This window comes from Octopus bimaculoides, chromosome 7 (assembly GCF_046866305.1).
Source record: "Octopus bimaculoides isolate indiv1 chromosome 7, ASM4686630v1, whole genome shotgun sequence".
NCBI lineage: Eukaryota > Metazoa > Mollusca > Cephalopoda > Octopoda > Octopodidae > Octopus > Octopus bimaculoides.
The window spans coordinates 28,252,720-28,277,250 of record NC_142934.1 but is presented as its reverse complement, the minus strand read 5'-3'; the positions used below and the strand labels follow the sequence as shown (position 1 = coordinate 28,277,250).

General features: G+C 37.4%; 1 protein-coding gene and 1 long non-coding RNA gene across 2 annotated transcripts in view; one reads left to right on the top strand and one right to left on the bottom strand.

The window, feature by feature from the left end:
- The first annotated feature begins 14,092 nt into the window (after positions 1–14,092).
- The window catches only part of LOC106879899 (eukaryotic translation initiation factor 4E-binding protein 3), a 32,061-nt gene continuing 21,622 nt past the window's right edge, over positions 14,093–24,531 (top strand). Inside the window, exon 1 of the mRNA XM_014929649.3 lies at positions 14,093–15,051. Coding sequence (XP_014785135.1) covers positions 14,907–15,051 — 145 coding nt within the window. The 5' untranslated portion in view covers positions 14,093–14,906. The remainder of the gene's footprint in view (positions 15,052–24,531) is intronic.
- Positions 18,913–24,015, bottom strand: LOC149134631 (uncharacterized). The gene is made up of 2 exons (XR_016242574.1): positions 23,900–24,015; positions 18,913–19,033 (listed from the first exon to the last, which is right to left on the bottom strand). It is a non-coding gene; the product is annotated as an uncharacterized LOC149134631 (long non-coding RNA).

Below are 24,531 nucleotides of genomic sequence, written 5' to 3'. Positions count from 1 at the left end.
ACAAGCTGGCAGAGTTGTTACCATACCAGGCAAAATACTTAGTGGCATTTCGTTTTGTCTTTATGTCCTAAGTTCAAATTCCATCAAGGTCATCTTTTGCGGGCGATAAAATACTGGGGTCAATGTAATCAATGTAATCAATGTAATTACTTCCCTGTAATTGCTGGCCTCATGCCAAAATTTGAAACCAATATTTGTTGGGGAAAGAAACAGGCAATGTATTTCATCTTAGTATTTGACTAGTATTTTTATTTCATAGAACTAAGACGGGTGAAAGGCAATATTAATCTCAATGAGAATTGGAACTTGGAGTATGAAGAGATTTTACCAAGGCTTTACAGATTCTGCCAATAAAATATTTTCAGAATTCCAATAAAAGCATTGAAGTTGACCCGTATTCTTTTATTCTTTCATTTTCTTACTTGTTCGGCCATTGGATTGTGGCCATGCCAAGGCACTGCCTTGAAGGATCTAGTCAAACAAATTGACCCTAGTACTTATTCTTTAAAGTCTAGTATCTATTCTATTGGTTCCTTTTGCTGAACTGCTTTATGTTGAGTTGAACAACAGACTAGAAGTCCCACCCAAGAATTTATTGTAAGCTTTACTCCCTAACATTTTTTCTGTCAAGACAGTGAAGTTATTTGTCCATAGCTGAGATCCCATAATCCTGTACAGTGGTCCATATCAGATAGAGTGTCGGGCTCACGATCATGAGGTAGTGAGTTCAATTCTCAGACCGGGCTGTGTGTTGTTTTCTTGAGCAAGATACTTAATTTTACATTGCTCCAGTTCACTCAGCTGTAGAAATGAGTTGCAATGTCACTGGTACCAAGCTGTATCGGCGTTTGCTTTTCCCTTGGATAATATCAGTGGCATGGGGAGGGAAGGCTGGTATGTATGGGTGACTGCTGGACTTCCATAAACAACCTTGCCCAGACTTGTGCCTTGGAGGGGAACTTTCTAGATGCAATCCCATGGTCGTTCATGACCGAAGGGGTCTTTTACATCTGAAACTAGTTTAGATCATGACTCATGACAAGTAGATTCATCGTGCTCTGAAGTCTTGACTGAGGTTACTATCCACTACCTAGATAAATACTCGCATAAGATTGCAAGCTGTATCAGACAAAATACTTAGCTGTATTTCATCTGCTTGTATGTTCTGAGTTCAAATGTCACTGAAGTCTACTTTGCCTCTTGACCTTTCTGGGTTGATAAAATAAGCCTCAGTCGAGCACTGACATTGATGCATTTATAGGTACAGATTTGGCTGTATGGTTAAAAAGCTTACTTCACAACCATGTGATCTTGAGTTCAGACCCACAGTTGAAGCACTGGAAATTTAGACAAAATCTTAGTATGGTGATTATTTTCAAAAGTGCACAGCCTATCTGGCATTGGAAACAGCTAGGGACCAAAACTGCATTAAATATAGCTTGACATAAAATCAAACAATAATGTGCATTGCTTCTATCCCAGACTGATCGATGCCTTGTGAGTAGATTTGGTAGATGGAAGCTGAAAGAAGCTCTCTCTCGTGTGTGTGTGCGTGTGTGCTCCTACCACTGCTTGACAACTGTTGTTGGTTTATTTACATACCTGCAACTCAGTTGTTTGGCGAAAGAGACCAATAGAATAAGTAATGGGTTTAAAAATATGTACTGGGGTTCAATTGTTGAACTAAACTCTTCAAAGTGGTGCCCCAGCATGGCTACAATCTAATGAGTGAAATAAATAAAAGGTAAAACATTCACATTACCATTGCTGTAAAAAAAAAAAATCAAATTTTGCTTTGTCACTCTGACAGTTTAGTCACTTTCATTAGCACATAATTTTAAAACTTAGTCTAGTAACACAAACATATCAATTTGTTTAATTGACTTTCTTTCTCTGTGACCTTATTCTTTTTTATACCAATACCAGGTTATCAATAGACTCTATTTAAATAATATCTATTCATTTAATTTGATACGCTCCTATAATTTTCCTCATAGGTGTAGGCATGGCTGTGTGGTTAGCTTGTTCACTTTGTAGCCATGTGATTTCTGGTTCAGTTCCACTACATGGCACCTTGAGCAAGTGTCTTCTACTATAGCCCTAGGCCAACAAATGAATTTGGGAAAAATAATAAATGTGCATGTGTGTGTGATATTAGGTTGGAAAGGACGTTCCATCACATTTCAAGATGGAAAAGAAACAAATGCTTCTTTGGTGTTAATTGATACATTTAATGAAGATACCGTGCAGCAACATGTAAAAGTGTCTGTGCAGTACCACGTAAAAGCGCCTGTGTGATGCCACATAAACGCATTCGTGTGGTGCCATGTAAAGCATCCAGTACACTCTGCAAAGTGGTTGGTGTTAGGAAGGGCATCCAGCCATAGAAACCACACCAATTCAAACAGGAGTCTGGTGCAGCTCCCCGGCTTGTCAGCTCTGGTCAAACTATCCAACCCATTCCAGCATGGACAACAGATGTTAAATGATGATGATAATGAGGATGATGAATGGAGATAACAATTCCTCACATTATTTGTTCTCACATTGCTTGATAGCTGATGTTGGTTAGTTTACATTCCTGTCACTTAACAGTTCAGTAACAAAGACCAATAGAAGAAGTTATGAGGCTTTAAAAATAAGAACTGGTGTAAATTTGTTCAACTGAAATCCCTCAGGGCAGTGCTTCAGCATGACCTCAGTCCAATAACTGAAATAAGTAAAAGAATAAAAGAATACTGGCATACTTCAATGTTTTTATTGGAACTGTTATAATAACTTCTGTTCATCAAAGAATTGAATTTATGCTATTAAATATAAAAGTTTTAATGAAGATTACATGGGACAAACAAAACTTTCTTTGAGAACCAGACTCACTATTCAAAGGCAACAAATATGAGACTAAAACTTAACATTCCTCTCAGTGAATACTTTGACATATGTTCAGCAAACCATGTTTATCACTAAGGGTATGCACTGGATGACACTGCCTCCTCATATTCAATGGTGCACCCTCAAATTTACAGTGTTATACTTATTTTGAAACTCCACTTTAGCATTATTACAAATTAGTGCCCACTTCCCTCAGGGTTTGTAGTCTTACAAGCTGCATGGTGATGTCAACAGTGCTGGTTGCAAGTAAAAAGTATCCAATACATTCTGTAAAGTGGTTGGTGTTAGGAATGATAACCAACCATAGAAAACATGTCAAAGCAGACATTGGAGTACAATGCAATCCTTAAACCTATTGAATCCTGTTAAACTGTCCAACCCAAGCCAGCATGAAATGTGGATGTTAAATAAGGATGATAATAATAAATGAGATTGACATCTTTCAGTTTCTATCTACTGAATTAACTCACAATATTTTGTTTGGCCCTCAGCCATAGTACAGGACATTAGCCAAGGTGCCATGCAATGGGATTGAACCCAAAACCATGCCACTGGGAAGCAAACTTCTTAACCACACAACCTCACCTACACCCAACCATGCCTGTGCATCGCATTCTCAATTACACAAGAGAAGGCCTATCATTCCATCTTCTAAAATTACATATACTTTGTTTTTCATATTTACTATACTATTTTATCTTTAATAAATGATTTGTCAGTTAATATTAGGAGGATAGGCTGTTCTACAAATATCTAATATAGTGAGATGTCCTACTTCAAATTAGGAATTAACCCTAACATTACTATATTTCTTTTGAAATACACTACTTTTGTTTCAGTTAGTAGTGAAAATAATGAGGAATCTGGTCAAATAACTTTTGCTAATATTAAGCTGGTATAACAGAATTGTTAGCATGCCAGGAAAAATGTTTAACGTTCTGAGTTCAGATTCCATCAAAGTTGACTTTGTCTTTCATCCTTTTGGAGTTGATAAAATAAGCACCAAAATTTGAAACCAATATTAAGCTAGTGTTTGGAACATAAAATTTAATATGAAATTTAGCATGAAATTTTGATAGAAAGTTTTAATTTAAATCACTTTAAAACAATGAATTTATAGTAGAGAATCAGGAGCAGTCTCTGGCAGCTTGATATCAAAAGTATTTTATAGTATTAAATATTCATGAACAGATAACACAGGGTGGGCCAAAATTGGCAGACTATATATATTAATCTTTTAACCTTTTACTTGTTTCAGTCATTTGATTGTGGCCATGGTGTAGCACTATCTTGAAGGGTTTTTAGTTGAAGAAATTAACCCCAGCTTCTTACCACACACACACACACACACACACACACACACACACACACGCACGCACACGCACGCACGCACGCACACACACACACAGAGAATCAGCTCCAGTACAATTTGGAGAGAGATTTCAGATACCGCCTTGTCACCTCCTAAGTCCTCATGGACAACACTACAGTCCTTTCCACAAAGGGAGATGAAACACCCAAGATGTTGAAAGAGGTGGACAAAGTAGCCGCATCTTCCAGAATGAAGTTCAAACCAAAGAAATCGTACAGCTTTTTTCTGCAGAAAGGAAAACTAACAGAAACAGTTGTGTTCACTGTAGCCAATCAAAATATCCCAATTAGTGGCAGAGGAACCAATCAAAAGCCTTGGAAGGGGAACTGAAACCAAACAAATGGTAGGAAAAGGTCTGCAAGTCATTGAGCAGTGAGGCCTCTCTCGCAAATACAAGGCTTGGTGTTTGAGTTCATGTTAATCCTAAGGCGATTTAAATGCACAAGTCTCCAAAATCCAAGTGGTTAAAAAGTGTCAGCAGAAGGGCACCCTGGAGTCATGACCTGGTTGCATCCTGGTCCCCTTAGAGTGTAAGAAGTTAAGGACCAAAACATTTACCTGAGTGGAGTTTTTTCTCTGAAGACCTTCTTCTATTCAACTCTCTTGAGAGTTTCTTACCACTGTAAGAGTTATTAGTGAGGGATTATCAATCCAGGCAAAATACTTCATAAGCTCTCTGTTAGCACACTATTTTTACAATACTGTGGCAGTATTCTTAGTGTTTCCCTTCCAAATCATCACTTGTCTTCCCATTTCCTCTTTATCTCTCTTTCGTTTGCCTCTTTCCCTTCAACTCCTGCCCCCATGTCTGTACCGTTCCTTCAGTGTTCTGCTTTGTTATTATCAGAAATGGCTCTGACAAAGGTAGCATTCATTTTTCAGGTCGTTCAACTTTTCTCAACTGATCAATAGACCAACTGAGTAAACCTGTCAGTAACAAACCAATAATGACTAGTGGAGCAGCCATAAGCAAAATTTACTGCAATAAAGAAAAGAATATACAATGACCATTGTTTATACCTTGTTTTGTATGTATAATGTGAGTGTGTGTGTGTGTGTATGTGTGTGTGTGTGTGTATCATCATCGTTTAACGTCCGCTTTCCATGCTAGCATGGGTTGGACGATTTGACTGAGGACTGGTGAAACCGGATGGCAACACCAGGCTCCAGTCTAATTTGGCAGAGTTTCTACAGCTGGATGCCCTTCCTAACGCCAACCACTCAGAGAGTGTAGTGGGTGCTTTTACGTGTCACCCGCACGAAAACGGCCACGCTCGAAATGGTGTCTTTTATGTGCCACCCGCACAAGCCAGTCCAGGGGCACTGGCAACGATCTCGCTCGAAAATCCTACGGGAGCCAGTCAGGCGGTACTTGCAATGGCCACGCTCAAAATGGTGCATCTCATGTGCCACCCGCACAAGAACCAGTCCAGGGGCACTGGCAACGATCTTACTTGGCTTGCCCGGTCTTCTCACGCACAGCACATTTCCAAAGGTCTCGGTCAGTAGTCATCGCCTCGGTGAGGCCCAATGTACGAAGGTCTTGCCTCACCACCTCAGCCCAGGTCTTCCTGGGCCTACCTCTTCCACGGGTTCCCTCAACTGTTAGGGTGTGGCACTTTTTCACGCAGCTATCCTCATCCATTCTCACCACATGTCCATACCAGCGCAATCATCTCTCTTGCACACCACAACTGATGCTTCTAATGTTCAGCTTTTCTCTCAAGATACTTACACTCTGACGGGTATTCACATTGACATTACACATCCAATGGAGCATACTGGCTTCATTCCTTGCGAGCTTACGTATGTCCTCAGCAGTTACAGCCCATGTTTCACTGCCATGTAGCATGGCTGTTCGTATGCATGCGTCATACAGTCTGCCTTTTACTCTGAGTGAGAGTCCCTTTGTCGCCAGCAGGGGTAAGAGCTCTCTAAACTTTGCCCAGGCTATTCTTATTCTAGCAGCTACACTTTCAGCGCACCCACCCCCAATGTATATATTCTTTATTCTTTTACTTGTTTCAATCATTTGACTGCAGCCATACTGGAGCACCACCTTGAAAGGTTATGCTTGAAAAAATCAACCCTGGGGCTTATTTTTATGCCTAGTACTTATTCTATTCGCCTCTTTAGCCAAACTGCTAAGTTACAGGGATGTAAACACACCAACATTGGTTGTCAAGAGTTAATGGAGGGGGAACACAGACACAAAGACACACATGCATAGATACATACATATATACAAATATATGATGGGGTTCTTTCAGTTTCCATCTACCAAATACACTCACAAAGCTTTGGCTTGCCTGAAGCTATAATAGAAGACACTTGCCCATGGTACCACGTAGCAGGACTGAATCTGGAATCATGTTGTTGGGAAGCAAACTTCTTACCATACAGCCATGCTTGATATATATATATATATATATATATATATATATATATATATGGAGAGAGAGGGGGGAAGAGAGAACATTGGAGATTTGGTTCTGAAATTATTTAATTAATAATTACTCAGTAAATAATTTTAGAAGCAGCTCTCCAATGTTGTTTTTTTTCCTATATATACTCTGTGATCTTTGTAACTGTGGAGACCAGTAGAAGGAATGGTGAACAATATGTATGTGTGTGTGCGTAAGTGTGTGTGTTTTTTTTTATTGATTTCTGAGGAAGTTTTTCTTATCTCACAAATATGACAACAAACCTAAACCAAAACATACATCAGCGAAACAATACAGAGATAAACTCAAGCATTAGATAACTTCTATGTTGCCTCGTTTATTTGTGATAAACATATATACAAGTGTACTACTGTTGCTGTGTGTAGCTGAACTTCATTTGTTCATATGTTTGGCTTAACTACTCCAATCAATACTCAAGTTTTATTCTTTTATTCTTTTACTTGTTTCAGTAATTTGACTGCCGCCTGCTGGAGCACTGCTTTAAAGGATTTTAGTCAAAGAAATCGACCCCAGGATTTATTCTTTGTAAGCCTGGTACTTATTCTGTGGTCCTTTTTGCCAAACTGCTAAGTTATGAGGACATAAACACACCAGCATCAATTGTCAAGAGATTGTAGGGGGACTAACACAGATTCACACACATAAATATACATACATACATTCATACACATATACATACATACATGCATACATATATATATGTATGTGTGTGTGTGTATGTGTGTGAGTCAAGAGACCATAAGTCAGGGAAAAGGCGCACTCGTATATCTGTCAGTAGAGTGGGTATATTCTCCAAAATGTATAGTATTAAATATCCATCTTACCAATCGGTTTCCTGTAAAGAATACAATGGAGTGTTAGGTAACAAACCGATTATATAACTATACGCTCATCAGAGTTAGCCGATATGGAAGGGAATATGGTTACTGCTCTCTACTGTTGGAGGTGGATTAACACAACCAGAGAGTGGCTGCTGTGAAAAAGGTCATCACGAAAAAGGGTCAGGGGAGGAAGTACATTCTCTTGTACCTGTGCACCCCACCATGACTGCAACCACATGTCCTCCTGCCTAGACCTTATGCAGACAACCTTTCACCAATGCCCTTGAGCCCAGCAAAAAGAGTTTGACCAAAGCACATACCAATGCACCAATGTACACACATGCATATCCCTATAAAGCAGACACCCCACAAAATAAACTGTCTTCCTCCCCAGTACATAACCGTTCACACAGATTGTACCCCACATATACACAACCTCCCCCCCACACACACATTACACACTGCATGCTAACATAAACCACCTCCTTGACTTTATCTTTATAGAAAGAAAATAGACCAACGAACACAGCTATATATATCTGCAACCCTGGATTATACATATGACACTGCTACACATACCCCCCCCCCCCCCATTAATAAAACACACTTTCCCTACTTCATAATAACTCGTGCCAGCTTCACAGCATACCCAACCAAGAGAGATAACTCCTAACCTAAACTCCTGGCCCATTTTCGTTTTATCACCTCTTTCACAGTAGCCGCTGACCAGTCGTGCTAATCCACCCCCGACAAAAGAGGGCAGTCATCATATTCCCTTCCTAGTTTCTGTCTACCAAATCCACTCACAAGGCTTTGGTCAGCACAAGGCAATAGTAAAAGACACTTTCCCAAGGTGCCATGCATCGGGACTGAACCCGGAACCATGTGATTAGGAAGCAAGCTTCTTACCTCACAGTCTGTCCTCTCTGAAAATGGCACCCACTGTTGCTTTTAGAACAAATTCATCATCATCATTTTCATAACCACCACCACCACCACCACCATCATCGTCGTAAGGGAGTTTCTACATGGTCACTTGTATAGCTAGTAATAACTGTCAAATCTCACTCTTCCTCAAATCAGAAACTACTGTTTTGAGAAAAAGAAAAGAAAAAAGGAATGACACACTGAATAATGTTGTATTAGATATGGTATACTGAGCTAAGAAAAAAAAATAGTTATATTGTCATATCTGGAATGCTTTTGATCAAAGGTCTGCTCAGTCAGATCTGACCTGGTGCTAAACAACAACAGCAGCAACAACATCATACAACTTAACATTATACTCAACATCATTACTAAGAATAGGAAAATGGTTCTTGTTCGTGGTTGATTATTCCACAGACACATGTACCTCTAATGTAATTCAGGCAAAATCTATGTGATAAGGCTGTCACTTTTGAATTACATGCATAATCTACTAATGGGCTTCTCTACAGATTCCATTTTCTCAATCTCACTCAAAAGGTAAGCCAAAAACACAGACCTTAAAAGGAATAAACAAGGGGCCTAGATTTACTAGAAATAACAGCTAAATTTCCCTGAACTCACACCTTAATATGTTAAATGAGGACATTCTAGATCATTGTTATTGTCCAGTTGGGCAGCTTGACCTGACCTACAAGTTGAATGACTTATCTGTATGTGTCATGACCACAAACGATAACAATAGGTTGTTCACTGAACTGGTTGATCCTGGTCATTGACAGTTTGTTGACAGTTCATCCACTCAGCACCTAGTGATATTCACCATTGCTTCAATAAGTTCATCTGACACAATGGTTCTCACCCATCATGCTGCATCCCATAATTTCAACACTGCATATGGATGAGGACAGCTGCATCAAGAAGTTCCAATCTCTAATTGTGAGAGACATGGAATAAAGTGGTGAGAATGTAGCTTCAGACATTGAGCCTCACAAAGGGAGTGACCAGGGACTGACATTTATAGTGGTTTGCTGTGCTTCAGAAGAGACACCAAGCTAAGTAAAATCATGGTTGTCCTTGAAAACAGGCATGTCACTTACAACCTTCTTCAGCTCAGTGATCCTAAACTTGCGGGCTAGTGGGTTCTGGTTCAACATTAAAAGCACCCATTGCCAGTGCCACGTAAAAGCAGCTCTGCTGGTGCTGTGTTAAAGCACCATTCTGTGAAGTGGTTGGTGTTAGGATGAGCATCGAGCTGAAGAAACTATGCCGAAATAGATGTGGAGCCCCGGCAGCTTTCCATCTGACCAGCTCCTGTCAAACTGTCCAACCCATGCCAGCATGGAGAATGAATGTTAAATGCTGATGATGTTACTCAGTGGTTACTGAGTACTCGGCTGTGTTAAGGATCCACTTGTGATTTGGTCTAGGGTTGGTCATTCCCATATTCATAATTGATCTCTATTAACATGCTAGTTAACCCACACTGGAACCCTGAAAGGTGCTACTACTCTGGGTCAGAGTAGATCAGGGAACAATAGTGTCTAAGAAGTGGTTTCACACCTCAAAACCCTGGAACTTTCAAACCAAGGCTCCACTGCCAGATGCAGTTTATAGTCATACAAAAACAAAAATCTCACCTTATTGTGTTAAATAAGGATACACTGGAAAACACAGTCCTACATGCTCTAAAAAAAGATAAGATAGCCACAGTTGGAATGCCTAGTCAATCAGGTCTGATCTGGGACAAAATAACAACAACAAACCATAAAAAGTGAAGTTAGTGAGTTGAGAAGCAAAAAAAAAAAAATCCTTTGACCATTATTTTTTATTGGCTGAATGGATTCCTCTGAGGGAGATTTTGCTAAAGGAATTTATCCAACAGTTCAATAGTATTAATCTGCAAGCAACCTCTACTCCCTGTTTTGTTTAACAAGAGTGAAGAGATAAAGAGTTTTGATCTGATAAAGTAATATTTTTCTATTCTATGTTTCACTAAGGCTGATGCAATCCAGAACACAAGTAGTAAATAGTTTAGTTGGCAGTTAACACTGTACTTGTAGTATATTACACACTTTATTGATCTCTTATGACCCATATGAGTCACTTTTCATCATCATCATCACCATCACTACCACTGCCGCTACCGCTGCTGCCACCACCACCACCACCACCATCCTTTTCACAATGATGACAATGACCACACCCACCACATCCACCAAAACCACCACCACAACCATGAGGACAATGGCCACAACAACCACTTCCATTAAAACGACTGCCACCACCACCATTACCGTCACCACTGCCACCACCAGTATCATTATTATCATTATGACAATGCCAACAACATACATGACAATCGTCACCTGCACCACCTTCCTCACCATCATCATTGTGATGTTCTTAATAATCATCATCACTATTTTTGTGCTTTTCTTTTCTGTTTTTTTACCCACTACTGGTGTGAGTTGACTGTCAGTACAGTATGGTGAAAAAAACCATCCCATAAGGAGCCTTCACTCAGCTTGTGAGAAACAGAGAAATAGTAGCTAAATCTCAGCTCATATTACACCTTACTGTCTTGAAAAAATAAAAATAAATAAATAGTGAGCGGATTTGGTAGACGGAAACTGAAAGAAGCCTGTTGTGTGTGTATGTGTGTGTTTGTCCTACCACAAACTGCTGTCAGTGTGTTTACACCTCTGTAACTTAGCAGTTCAGCAAATGAAACCAATAGAATAAGTATCGGGCCTAAAAGAAAAAATAATTACTGGGGTTGATTTATTTGACTAAAAGTTCTTCAAGGTAGCGCTCCGGCATGGCTGCAGTCTAGTGATTGAAACAAGTAAAAAATAAATACAATATGTTGGATATTGTAGTTCTAGATACATTGCGTCTAAAAGTAAGTTGAGATGGTCATGGCTAAAATGCTTTTGATCATGGATCTCCTTGATCAACAAAGCAGACATCAATATCCCTCGTGTTCCTGTTCATACTGACTTTGAAACCCAGCATCCTGAGTTCTGAAATCATTACAGTTTGCTTGGTCTAATGAGAAAGATTTGTTCTACAATGTAGGATGGGTGCAAATGTTGTTGTATGGCTAAGAAGTTTACTTTGCAACTATATGGTTTTGGGTTCAGACCTTGAGCAAGTGTCATCTATTATAGGCTCTGGTCAACCAAAGACTTGTGAATAAGTGGATTTGTTGATAGAAGCTGAAAAGAAACCAAATGCATGCTGTGTGGTAAGTAGCTTGCTAACCAACCACATGGTCCTGGGTTCAGTCCCACTGCATGGCACCTTGGGCAAGTGTCTTCTACTATAGCCTCGGGCCGACCAAAGCCTTCTGAGTGAATTTGGTAGACGGAAACTGAAAGAAGCCCGTCGTATATATGTATATATATATGTGTGTGTATTTGTGTTTGTCCCCCTAGCATTGCTTGACAACCGATGCTGGTGTGTTTATGTCCCCGTCACTTAGCGGTTCGGCAAAAGAGACCGATAGAATAAGTACTAAGCTTACAAAGAATAAGTCCTGGGGTCGATTTGCTCGACTAAAGGCGGTGCTCCAGCATGGCCGCAGTCAAATGACTGAAACAAGTAAAAGAGAGTAATATATATATATATATATATATATAGAGAGAGAGAGAGAGATAGATAGATATAAACACACAATCATAACATATGTACATGTGAGCATGTGTGTGTCTATTTTTATTGCCATACACAGCAACCCCAACTGCTAACTGTGAACTATGAAATAACTTTTTTCAGCTTATGAAACTTGGATATGGGAAAAATTTACAACCTTCTATGTCAATAAATCACTATTGTACCTTCAATGGACTGCTTGAAGCTTATTGACTTCCTACACCTTGATGTTTGGATCTTACCATTACATAGTACTATATATATATATATATATATATATATATATATCTATATATATATATCTTTGACACATTTCAGTCAATTGACTGAAGCCATACTGGAGCACTGCCTTTAATCAAAGAAATCAACCCCAGGACTTATTCTTTGTAAGCCTAGTACTTATTTTATCAGTCTCTTTTGCGAAACCACTGAGTTTTGGGAACATAAACACACCAACATTGGTTGTCAAGCAATGCTTGGGGGACAAACACAGACACAAAACATGCACACATGAATATACATATATATAAACATATATATGTATACGCACAATGGGCTTCTTTCAGTTTCTGCCTACCAAATCCACTCACAAGGCTTTGGTTGGCCCAAGGCTATAGTTGAAGATAAGTGCCCAAGGTGCCATGCAGTGGGACTGAACCCGGAAGCATCTAGCTGGGAAGCAAGCTTCTTACCACACAGCCATGTCTATGCCTAAAAAGATCATGTACATTGGCTAGGAATTGAACTTGGGCTGTCCACATAGCAGGTGAGCATTCTACCATTGAACCACTGATGCTTATATGTAGTTGATGGGCAGCTGTCAACATTTTCTATCATAAAGGATTTTTAACTCACTATTTACATAGTTATATTTATAGCTTTATATGTGCTTCAAGACCCAATTCCCAAAAAGAATTATATATAATATATATATATATATAGGCGTCGGAGTGGGTGTGTGGTAAGTAGCTTGCTTACAAACCACATGGTTCTGGGTTCAGTCCCATTGCATAGCACCTCGGGCAAGTGTCTTCTACTATAGCCTTGGGCCGACCAAAGCCTTGTGAGTGGATTTGGTAGACGGAAACTGAAAGAAGCCCGTTGTATATATGTATGTGTGTGTGTGTATATGTTTGTGTGTCTGTGTTTGTCTCCCCCCCCCCAACATTGCTTGACAACTGATGCTGGTGTTTACATCCCCATAACTTAGCGGTTTGGCAAAAGAGACCGATAGAATAAGTACTAGGCTTACAAAGAATAAGTCCTGGGGTCGATTTGCTCGACTAAAGGCGGTGCTCCAGCATGGCCAGTCAAATAACTGAATCAAGTAAAAGAGCATATAAGGAACTTTTTGTATACACTGATCAGGTACACTACAATTCATCAGGAAAGGAAAAAAGAAGGTACAGAAAACAGCAATAAGCTACATACGGTGAGGCAGCATTGATAGCCAAACGTGCATATATAGTGCACAGAATGAAACGTCAGAAAGCAGAAAAATGAACAATAAGCCCAACAAGTTGATTCAGGTTTAGTGTCACAACAACAATTGTCTTCTTTCTTATTGGCAACATAAAAGAACTTCAGTTACAGCCAATTCTCATGCTTAACAATATAGGCATATCACACATACACACACACTCACAAACATATATGATGAGCTTCTTTCGGTTTCCATTTACCAAATCCATCCATAATGTTCTGGTCAACTTGGGATTATAGTACAAAAAACACTTGCCCAAGATGCCATGTTGTGGCATTGAACTCAAAACCATGTGACTGGGAAGCAAACTTCTTAAACACAGCCATGGTTGCCCAAAGAACAAAAATACCCAAAATTTATTGTTTACAACAGTGCTTCTCAAACTATTTTAACAGCTGTCCTCCCATTTTTTTTACTCATACTTTTTCAGTCCCCACCCTGTATCTTGCAACAATTCAGAAGATCCAAATAGATCACAGATACATAAGCATACATTTGCACACAAACCAAGACGTTACCTAACGTTACAGGTGCAGTGGATGTCTTTATTGCATGTAGAAAGTACATATAAATTTTGACAATGTCTTTTAAATTATATTTTCGTTCATTGTTTATAATTTACATGCTCAAGTAGTATACATCCAGCTTTGTTTATTTACTTAATCACTTTTCGAAACTTATTTTTATGACTGATGTCATTATCTTATTGTGGCTAAGAATAATTTTTCAGTTAAATACATGACAAAAACTATAAAAAATTTTTAAAAAGGCTGTACAACTGCATTTGTCACCTTCCGTTTTCCCACATTGTTTCCAGTACATTTCTGCCAATCCCCCATCCCTATTAATCCAGTCATTTAATAATATTCAAGGGAAATCGAAGAGCAAAACCAAAATTCACAATCAAAAGAAGCGATCAGACGCTGTTGGTATTTCGTACTTTCAGAATTAGCCATCGTTTTATTTTTCCGTACTGTGCCATGTGACTGGATGCATGCTTAGCAGAAGGCAAGAGATAGTAGCTGGGAAAAGTGTGCAGGAGGTTGTGTTGCTTGATTGTTTTTGCTGTTAAAACTTTTGGACGACTGATACAAATAATTTTTTTAAAATCCCAATGAGTAAAAATCTTATTTTTAATTTATAAATATTTAAAAATAAACCAATCTATTTATATACATATGTGTATATGAATATTATATGTTTGAAATTTAATGCAGAGACATTTATTATAAACAAAATTGTGCGATAGTTAAGCCTTCTTGCACAGAACAGTTGCATACAATCTGAAAATGTCCGGAGACAACAAAAGCACTATGTATGCTCACAAGACCAGGGATATTCCTGCAAAAAGGATTCTAATAAACGACCCGACTCAAATGCCTATGGACTACAGTACAACCCCTGGGGGTTCGATTTTCTCCACCACTCCTGGAGGTAAGAACGAATTGCATATGTATATTTTGCAATGTATTATTATAATCTATTTTCACCCATCTCTCTGTTAAATAAATTCGATGCATTATGCAATATCCATTGAATGTTGTTTATTTACATGAGACGAGGAGGCCCCGTGCGCCTTGGTCTGTCTTCCAAAATGGCGGCTATCAATGTCGAGCACGTGATAGTGTTTAGGGGGGACTTCTGTTGTCTGAATTAAGAAGAGAAACGTAAATCTTAATTATCCTTAATTTCATTTTCCATGTGAAAATGTTCATCGCGATCACTTTTTCCCGCCCCGTCCTGCGATCTATACACATTAGTAAATCCGATAATTAAACCAATGCTTTAATCTACTCAAATTCCTTCTCGTAACATTTTAAGACTTGCTGAACAATATTATGGTCCTATAGAAGTTTGTGCAAGCAAGAAGTTGAAATTTTGTAACACCAGATTTTATACATTAAATACTTTGAAATGTAATATTTTGGTATGTAAATACGATTGAGTTTCTTTTTCCTCTTTTATATATAATATGAAATTAAAATAACGTATGCAAGGGAAACTCCATGTGGTTATGTTGGCGAGGATTACATCTGGTGTTTCTAAAATATTTCCTAAACATATTCAGGGCCCTCATTGCTTCCGATTTCATTCCGTCTGAAAAGAAGGCACTATTTATTACTTAATAAATCTGATGTTTATTAATTGTTCACTGATTATGTTTTTCATTTTAAAGTTTTATCTTCAATGTGTTTAAATACTGGATTGCACGTGTTTTATGAATAACATAATAATATATTAATAGTCACTGTTTTAATTCAATTAGGAGATTGTAAAAGTGAATGAGTAATATACAAAAACGAAATAAACATAGAGCAGAGAAAGTACCATTTCAACTGAAATGAGATTTTCTTCTGAAAAGAATATCAACATTCAAATGGACACGTATCTATGTTTTTATTTCTCGTAGTATAACACAATCGACGGTCGTTAAAAAAGAAAAAAATAGTGTAACTTTTATTGAATAAGATGTGTTGCATTATCTCCTGTTTACAACACCGTTTGAGTGAGTAGCTGTCATAATTTAAAAGTTCTTAGTAACTTTAGACAAGACCTAGCTAAAATAAACACTCGTGGTACGACCTAAGTACATCACCAAAAACACTGATATTAGGTAGATTTAATGGACTCCGATATAACTGGGAATTTAAACAGTAAAAAAATCATTTCCCCAGCAATATTTGAAAACCTTGGGTTTATATTATGTCTGACACTAATATTTATTTTTTACACGCTCCATGTGTGGTGATAGGAGAGGTTGTTGACAAGTTTCTTTTTCGGTTATTGTAAACAAGATCTACTTTCAAATGCACTTTTAAACAACTGGGTCGTCATTCTTTAGGCTAAAACAAACACCTACGATTTTTTTCTCTTTTGTTTATTTCAACTCCGAGTTCATATCCCCACTGAAATCAACTTCGCCTTTTACCCTCCAGGGGTCGATAAAATAAGGCACTATTGAAGAACTTGGATCGATTAAAGCGACTAAATTCTATCACCAATTTTGTGGCCGTGTTCCAATTTTAGAAATATTTTTTACTTGCTTAGTATGTAATTTTCATTTGATAAGGTAACTATCTTCTGTTTCTTTTCGCCTCTTCCTCTCTCTGCGACTTGTGAAAGAGATCTTGTTAGGAATGCATCTTCATCTTGGTGTGCCACTGTCACTAGCAATTCAGTGCCTCGTGGGTGAGGGAGCCTATCGTCACCGAGACGGGCTTGTAAGGATTGAAAAGGGGGTACTACTAAAGCAGCGCGGACCCGAACGCGCAGTCGCGCGTCCGCGCTAACTAATCGTGAGTGGTCGATCCTAACCCTAACCCTAAACACGTATTCATTTGCACACGCGGGTTAGGGTTAGGATCGACCACTCAAGACTAGCTAGCGCGGACGCGCGACTGCGCGTTCGGGTCCGCGCTGCTTTAGTAGTTCCGAAAAGGGTGTCTTTAAACGTTTAATATTTGTCCAGAACCATGTGTGAAGGAAGTTTCACTAATATTTCTTTTGGGTGGAGTTTGCTGTTTAGAACCAGTGACTAAGTTGGTTGGATCCACATCCCTTAGTTATTTCCTCCCACCTTGTTATCCTCATGAGATTTAAGCCCCGAAGAAACTCCCGTCCCGCTTGTTTTTATTACACTGTATCTAGGACTCTATTATCCAATGTATTTTTCTTTTATGAAACGATAGGGTGTGATTGTGAAAATGGATTGTAAGAGATTTGGCTGCTATTTCTTGAAGGCGAAGTTACCGACCGTTGGTTCCATTTCAGTTTCTCATTGATATTTTTCTCCCAGATGTTTGGGTAGTTTTTAGAAATAGTCAAACATTTGTTTTTGAGTTTGAGTTAAACTCTAGTACATTCACATTTGACAAATTTCTGATCAAAAGTATCCCAGCCGTAATTAGCCTATCGTTTGGTTTTCTTTAACAGCTTTAACAGTTTGATTTCAATAAGATTTGACTGCACTTTCTAGCTTGCGAAGCGACTATCTACATGCCTTTTCTTTAGCTGAGCAGAAGAAAAAAAAATTGAGTGGGTAATGCCAGTGTTGGAAAAAATAATTATAGTTGATTGCATTCGACTGAATTAATTACTTGACTGAGATTGAAAATTCTGTAAGGACAGATCCGGTAAGATATGAAATCAAAGTAGTAACGAAAAGAATAAATTACAACCTTTATAGAATAAAGGTTGTCTTCTTACTAGCATCTCCAATACCTCTGACCATGTGAAAATTTCCTATTTTATGAATCTTATTTTTATTTTGATTTATAAGGTTTATAAGAACTTCATAATATAGAGTCTGTCTCTTAAAGTTCCGAATGTCTTCGATTCTTTCCTGAGTTAATATTATATGAGAACATAATATTGGTTTCAGGGTTAAGTAGATTACATTGAGAATTAATCTCATTGCCATGCTCTCAAAATGTAGTTGTATATTTAAAATAATTCTTTTTAATTTTGGGACATTTATTTATCTAGAGAGCAGGAGTAAGTCGATTACTTATTTTATCAGTTCCGAAAGGATGAAAAGCAACGTCGATCTAGGCGGACGAAATTCCGCTAAGCTTTTTAGCCTGGGGCACTAATGATTCTGCCAGCTCGCCACCTTAAGTGAGAAGATAATATTAGAAGTTATTTCGGTGGACATTGGAATTAGACACTGAGGGAAAATGGCTGTAACTTTTTTAATTTTGACGATTTTGGACCCCCACACCGGTGTGTGTGTGTGTGATTTTTAAAATTTTATTTTGGCGATTTTCATTTTTGACATTGTGATCTACATGTCCAGGTCGTACGAATAGCCTTCTCGCAACTTAGATGTGAAAATGAACGGCTTACATTTATATTGAAACAGAAAAAGGATCATATGTGAAGTCCCCACCACGAAACTTGATATGCTAGAAATAACAGCTAAACGCGGACAATCCAAATCTTGCATTGGTCCAGATGGACTATATGTAAATAAATATGAAGGAAAAAATGCGCTTTGGCAAACGGGGTTAGGGTTAGGTTTTGAGTTGGCTGTTATTTCTAGCATGTAAATAACCTGCTTGGTGAGGGGGGGGGATTGAAATTTTTCAAACAATTTTTTTTCAGAATCGGAATCTTCATAGCCTAAAACGTGAGATTCCGTAAAAAAAAAATAAATAAGGGGGGGGGGAAGGTTCAGATTACATATAGTCCATCTGGACCGGTCAGGTACTGTGGTCGATGTAATCAACTTACTCCCCGCCCAAAGTTAGAAGAAATTATTTTGAATATGCAAGTTCAGTATGTTCTGAGTTCAAATTCCGCCGAGGTTGATTTTGCCTTTCATCCTTTCAGAGTCGGCAAATTAAGTAAGTACCAGTTTCGTACTAGAGTCGATCTAATCGACTGGTCCCCTCCCCCAAAATTTCGGGCCTTGTACCTAGAGAAGAAAAGAATATACAAGTACAGTGATAGATCATGGCAATGAGATTTAATTCTTTTTAAATACTTGTATTGCTTTATATTTAAATTAAAACAAGAAATGTTTGCAGATTTTGAATTTGACTATATATGAAAGAAAAATTCTGCAAGAAATGGCGGTGCCCCAGCATGGCCACAGCTCATGAGCTGAAACTAGATAAAATGAAAAAAATGAAGCATTAAAAAAAGATAATGTAGAAAGTTTACAGAAATGCCCCAGGTATGTCAAGTGAAAATTCTGACAGGAATCGCTTAAAAAGTAGATTTGAAACGTAAGTGGACTCTCCTATAAGACACATAAAAAATATAATTATTAAAATGGATGGATGCCTTTAGCAGACTGCATACTGTTGCAAGTATTTCGGGCAAGGTTTCCTCGTTTTAAGTATATTTTGCTCCTGTAAACCAGCCCTCAAAGCTGTGAAAAGATGTGTTATAGGTGCCGCCCTTCTCTCCTTCATGTTATGCAATTTAAATATAAAACGCACATATATATATCCGTTTTATGTTAACTTGCGGGGGGGGGGGGCGAAAGAATCCTCAATACCATAGTAGAGATTAATAATTTTATTTTGAACTAGTCATAATTTGCCAGATCCTCTGTACCTACAGGTGAAACTCAGTAGCAAGAGACTGACTCAACTAAAATAACGTTTGAGCATGACGTGTCTCTGGCTGAAACCAGTATGAGTTACACACACATTACTTTTGTTGAAACGAGGAATAAGGTATATGATTGAAATAATTTCATGTTTTCATTTCACTGTTCTCGTAACCCCGCCTCTTTTCAGTTTTTGTTTTGGCTAGCAAAACAAAATTGTTTACGTCATTAACAATATCAATCCACAAAGACACCAAATTATATTTCTTAACATTGTTAAATTTTCATGGCAGGTATGTTATTGTTAATAATTAATCACGTGACAGTTAACCTGTTCTCTGATTGGTTCAAAGTTACAAGCTGTACAACAGGTGCAATGTGACACGCGCATGTGAAAGCTGGTATTGATAATGTTTCTCATTATTTTTATATATCTTTTCCAGAATGGGAATCGATACAAATAGGAGTTTGCAAATAGTTTTCTTTGAGTTATGTAAAATTATGGGAGTGGGTGGGGGAGAGTTTGGAACTTACAGCAAAAATAAAAAATTAAAAATCGATTACTACGTGTGTACATACACACATGTATATGTATGTTAAATGCACACGTATTATATGCACAAAATTTTTTAAGTTATGAGAATAGATTTGCATGTATTCTTGCAGCGACTTTTTCTCAAATCATGTATTTTAAAATTTTATCTGCTGTTTTAACTGAACTTTTAACCCCCCACATGTATATCTGTTGTTTAACAGATAATTTTATCATCCACTTAAAATTGTGACTCGTATCTCTGTGTGAATATGTGTATATATATATGTATAAGATTCTTAGTCCACCTCCTATTTGGCTGTCATATCTGTTTAGCCATTCTTTCGATTTGCGATAACAAAATGAAAGTAGGAATATTAACATTTGCCCATGGCCAAAAGAATGTGTTATACGTATCGAATAGTCACACATTTATTTTATTCTACTTATTTTTTTCAAAAATATTTTGGATTCCTGTTTTCACCTACGGAGATTACAATTTTGGGCACTATCATGCTATTAGCTGTCAGAAGTGAAAGTGCTCACTGCCTGCTAGTAAAGTATCTGTCTGTCTGCCTGCATGCCTGTTGCTGGCCTGTCGATTCTTTGGCTACTGACAGCTAATACCATGACTGGCCGGAGCGAGCTATATGTCTGTCTCTCTATCTATCTATCTATCTATCTAGCTATCTATTACTCGAAAGTTTGCGCGTCCGCGCTAGCTAGTCGTGAGTAGAAAACACAAATTTAATATAAAAACATATTACCTGAAATTGCAAATTATTTAAAATATAAAAATATAATTTTCAACAGAGAGAATTTATCAAAATAGAAAACAAATGAAGTTTGAAAATAATAGGATCGACCACTCACGACTAGCTAGTGCGGACGCGCGAACTTTCGAGTAATAGATAGATAGATAGATAGATAGAGAGAGAGACAGACAGACATATAGCTCGCTCCGGCCAGTCATGGTATTAGCTGTCAGTAGCCAAAGAATCGACAGGCCAGCAACAGGCATGCAGGCAGACAGACAGATACTTCACTAGCAGTGAGCACTTTCACTTCTGACAGCTAATAGCATGATAGTGCCCAATTTTGTTCTCACCCTCCAAATATATATTTAAAAAATACTTTCAAATTCTTATATATCCTTCCTTCAAATTTTTTTTTGTTTTGTTTTTAATCTTTTGGGGCGAAAATATATTTTTTTCTTTGAATTCCATGTCTAAAATTTAGAAGATTGCAATTCTGATAAAAAAGGAATCAGTTCTCCCTCCCATAATTTCAATAACGATTGCTTATGACGATTTTCATCTTTCAATTTGTGATCGTAAATCGAAAGACTGCATATACTGAATGCGAGTTTTTTTTTTCTTCCGTTTTTTCCAACCACACGCAATCACGAACAAAAGGAGCCTAGTTGTCACCATGCTAGAAATAGCAACTGAATCTCTCTTTCTCATATTTCTTAAAATACGACACTTTTGATTTAGAAATTTGAAATGCAGAATGTGTCTAGAAAAAAGATATGATCTTCAAGGCTAGGTCCAACTTCGTGCAAAATCGTTTGAATGAAACGTGTTTCGATTAAACTTTTTTTTTGTTCTCTATAATAAATTCTTTTGTGTGTACGTTGAAACTACTTTTTCTTTCTTACGAAGAGAAAAGCATTACATCCATTTATTTATATGTGACGTGCAGGATAAACTATTTAAATCCCTCCAGTATTGCAGTCTTTAGTTGCGAACCTTTTCGCTCCTAGTTCAAAATCCCTGCACACAGTCAACGTTGTCTTTCTTCCGCGGTCGACAAAATAAGTATCAGCCAAGCATTAGGTTTATCCTTTATTTGACTCTTTCCAGACCATAAATATGTGGTCCCTATTCTAGAAATATTAATAATTAAGGCGAAATTTCATACCACCTCTCTCAACTTTTTGGGTGTTTTATATTCGAATCCTTATTTTTGTTATACAATTTATTTCTTGTAATATGCTGATTACCAATTATTGAAAAATATTTTTCGTAAAATTTCTTGCTTTGCACCCCCCCCCCCTTATTTTGAGTATCTCCACAAAATATGCAATGGCATAACATGAACATACACATACAGGTTGTATTAAGTTTAAAACATCATAACAACATTAGCTGTGCTCAATTATTCAGTACTTGCATATATTAAGTAACAATTTTAAATCACCACGAAATAATTGAGAAGTAAAACAAAGAAATATGGGCTTTTGAAAAACAGAAATTTTGTAGATCAAAGCAACTGGAAGACCATTTTTAAAGTCATATTAAAAAGAAAAAAATTAAAGGAGGAGGGTGCTGGTGTATGATCCAAAACTACTCAGTTTTCAGCTGGCTCTTCTCCTTGTCCTCTGGAGAAAATGTCTTCCTGGGGCTACAAGCTACAGTAGCATCAACCCTTAAGGGTTAGCCACATTTAGGTGGCAAATATACTTCACGATGTCGTACAAGCTACTGTTTATACTTCGCTTAGATATTTATTATAATAATTAAGTTGCTTTATGGATTCAGATTTCAAATTCTTGTCTAAATATTTTACGGAATAAAATTTTCATAGTTCACATTCATTCATGAAACAAAATACTCGATAGGATAGAGAGAGAGAGAGAGAGAGCTGCCATCAGCATGTTACCCACTGTGAATCTTTATTTTTAACTGCAGTCATTTTTCTGTGACTTGCAGATAACCCACTCTAACAGGGAGGAGGGTTAACGATAAGGCGTGCTGGTTTTTGCTTTGCTCAAAAACATAAAGTAACGAAGTGCAGTAGCTTGGGTTAAGATTGAAAAGACCGATATGTTTAAGTGATAGCAACAGCAGCAGTTTGTCACCATTCTGTCTGATTCTCTCAAACACACACACACACACACACACACACACACACAATAATAGACTAACAGCAGTAGTTTTCCAAACTAGCTTCATTATACAATAAGATATAAAGAGTGGTCATAATCTATCTAAATGGCTTTCAAAGTATCCCTAGCGTTAATGTAGTATAGCTATAATAATAGTATGAGCTTGCAATTTATGTGTATTCTTTGTTGGAGCAGGTGTTCTGGAGTTGGTAACTTGTGTAATTCTGACCTTAATACTCAATGTTATGAAACAATTATTCTGTAAAAAACCATTTGAATATCACATGCAGTGATTGTAAAGGTTAAGTGTATTATGTCTTGGCAGTAGACTCACCTATCTGCCTTATTCAAAGGAAGATCCATCTAGTTATAAGAAAGGAAAAAAAAAGTGTCAAAATTTATAAGTAAAAATGGAAATATTCTTTGATTCTTTTGTTACTATATTTCTGCATTTGTTTTAATTCATTTTTAAAATAATGAAGAATTTAGTAAAATAACTTTCAACTTGGTGGTTGGAACATTAATTAACATGATATTTTGATGGAAAGCTTAGAAACAGGAAGCTATGTATCACAGAACCAGGGGCGATCTCAGGCAAGATGTTATCTAAAGGATTAATATCTAATAGCTTATTGGGTCACAGACTAAGAATTTATCTTCATAAAGTGTGTTGAGAAAGAAGAAAAAAAAAAAAAAATCAGCCAGGCAGAGTGTACACTTCATGATTTAAAGAAATTTTGTTTTTTTTATTACAGTCACAAATTCCAAAGATAACGAGTAAATGAAGTAAAAATAGTTCTACCTTTGTCTCAGACATGACAATATCAGGAACCTACAATCAGTCTGTGGTAATGAAACAAACAGAACAGTTGCATATTTGGGTGACTAAAAGTGTTGGGCAGTAAGTGTGCACCGCAGTTATTTCAGAATATAATTTGAATGCTGCGTTGTGTGTAGGAGTAATTTCGGTATTAAAACCCTTATAGGTCTACCGATCAAATAATACATTGTAATTTTGCTCTAGTTTTGCCAACCTCTCTTTAATATATAAATTCTCATTGTTGTTAATGCATTCGGTTAGATAATAATAGAAATGAAACTTAAATGTCACTTCCAATATGTGGTTTGAACAGATTTTACAGGTTTGAATGCAATAACCGAAAAGATTGGAACATTATAAAAGAAACAAAAAAAAAGTTTTGTCTTTTTAAAACTTTCCTTTGAGAACATTAGTGAGGTCAGTAAGCCAGTGGTTTTGTTGAGACTGCTGGAGAGGAGTTTGTCTTTATGTAATGAATATAGTAGGGCAAGTTAGTTGTGTAGTTATAGTATCTGTTTTCAAGTTGTGTTTGTGTGGAAGAGTTGATTTGGTGACAAAAGTATAAATTGACATCCTTTTGGCGAGTAGTAGTTTAACACCTTGTCAACTCTCAG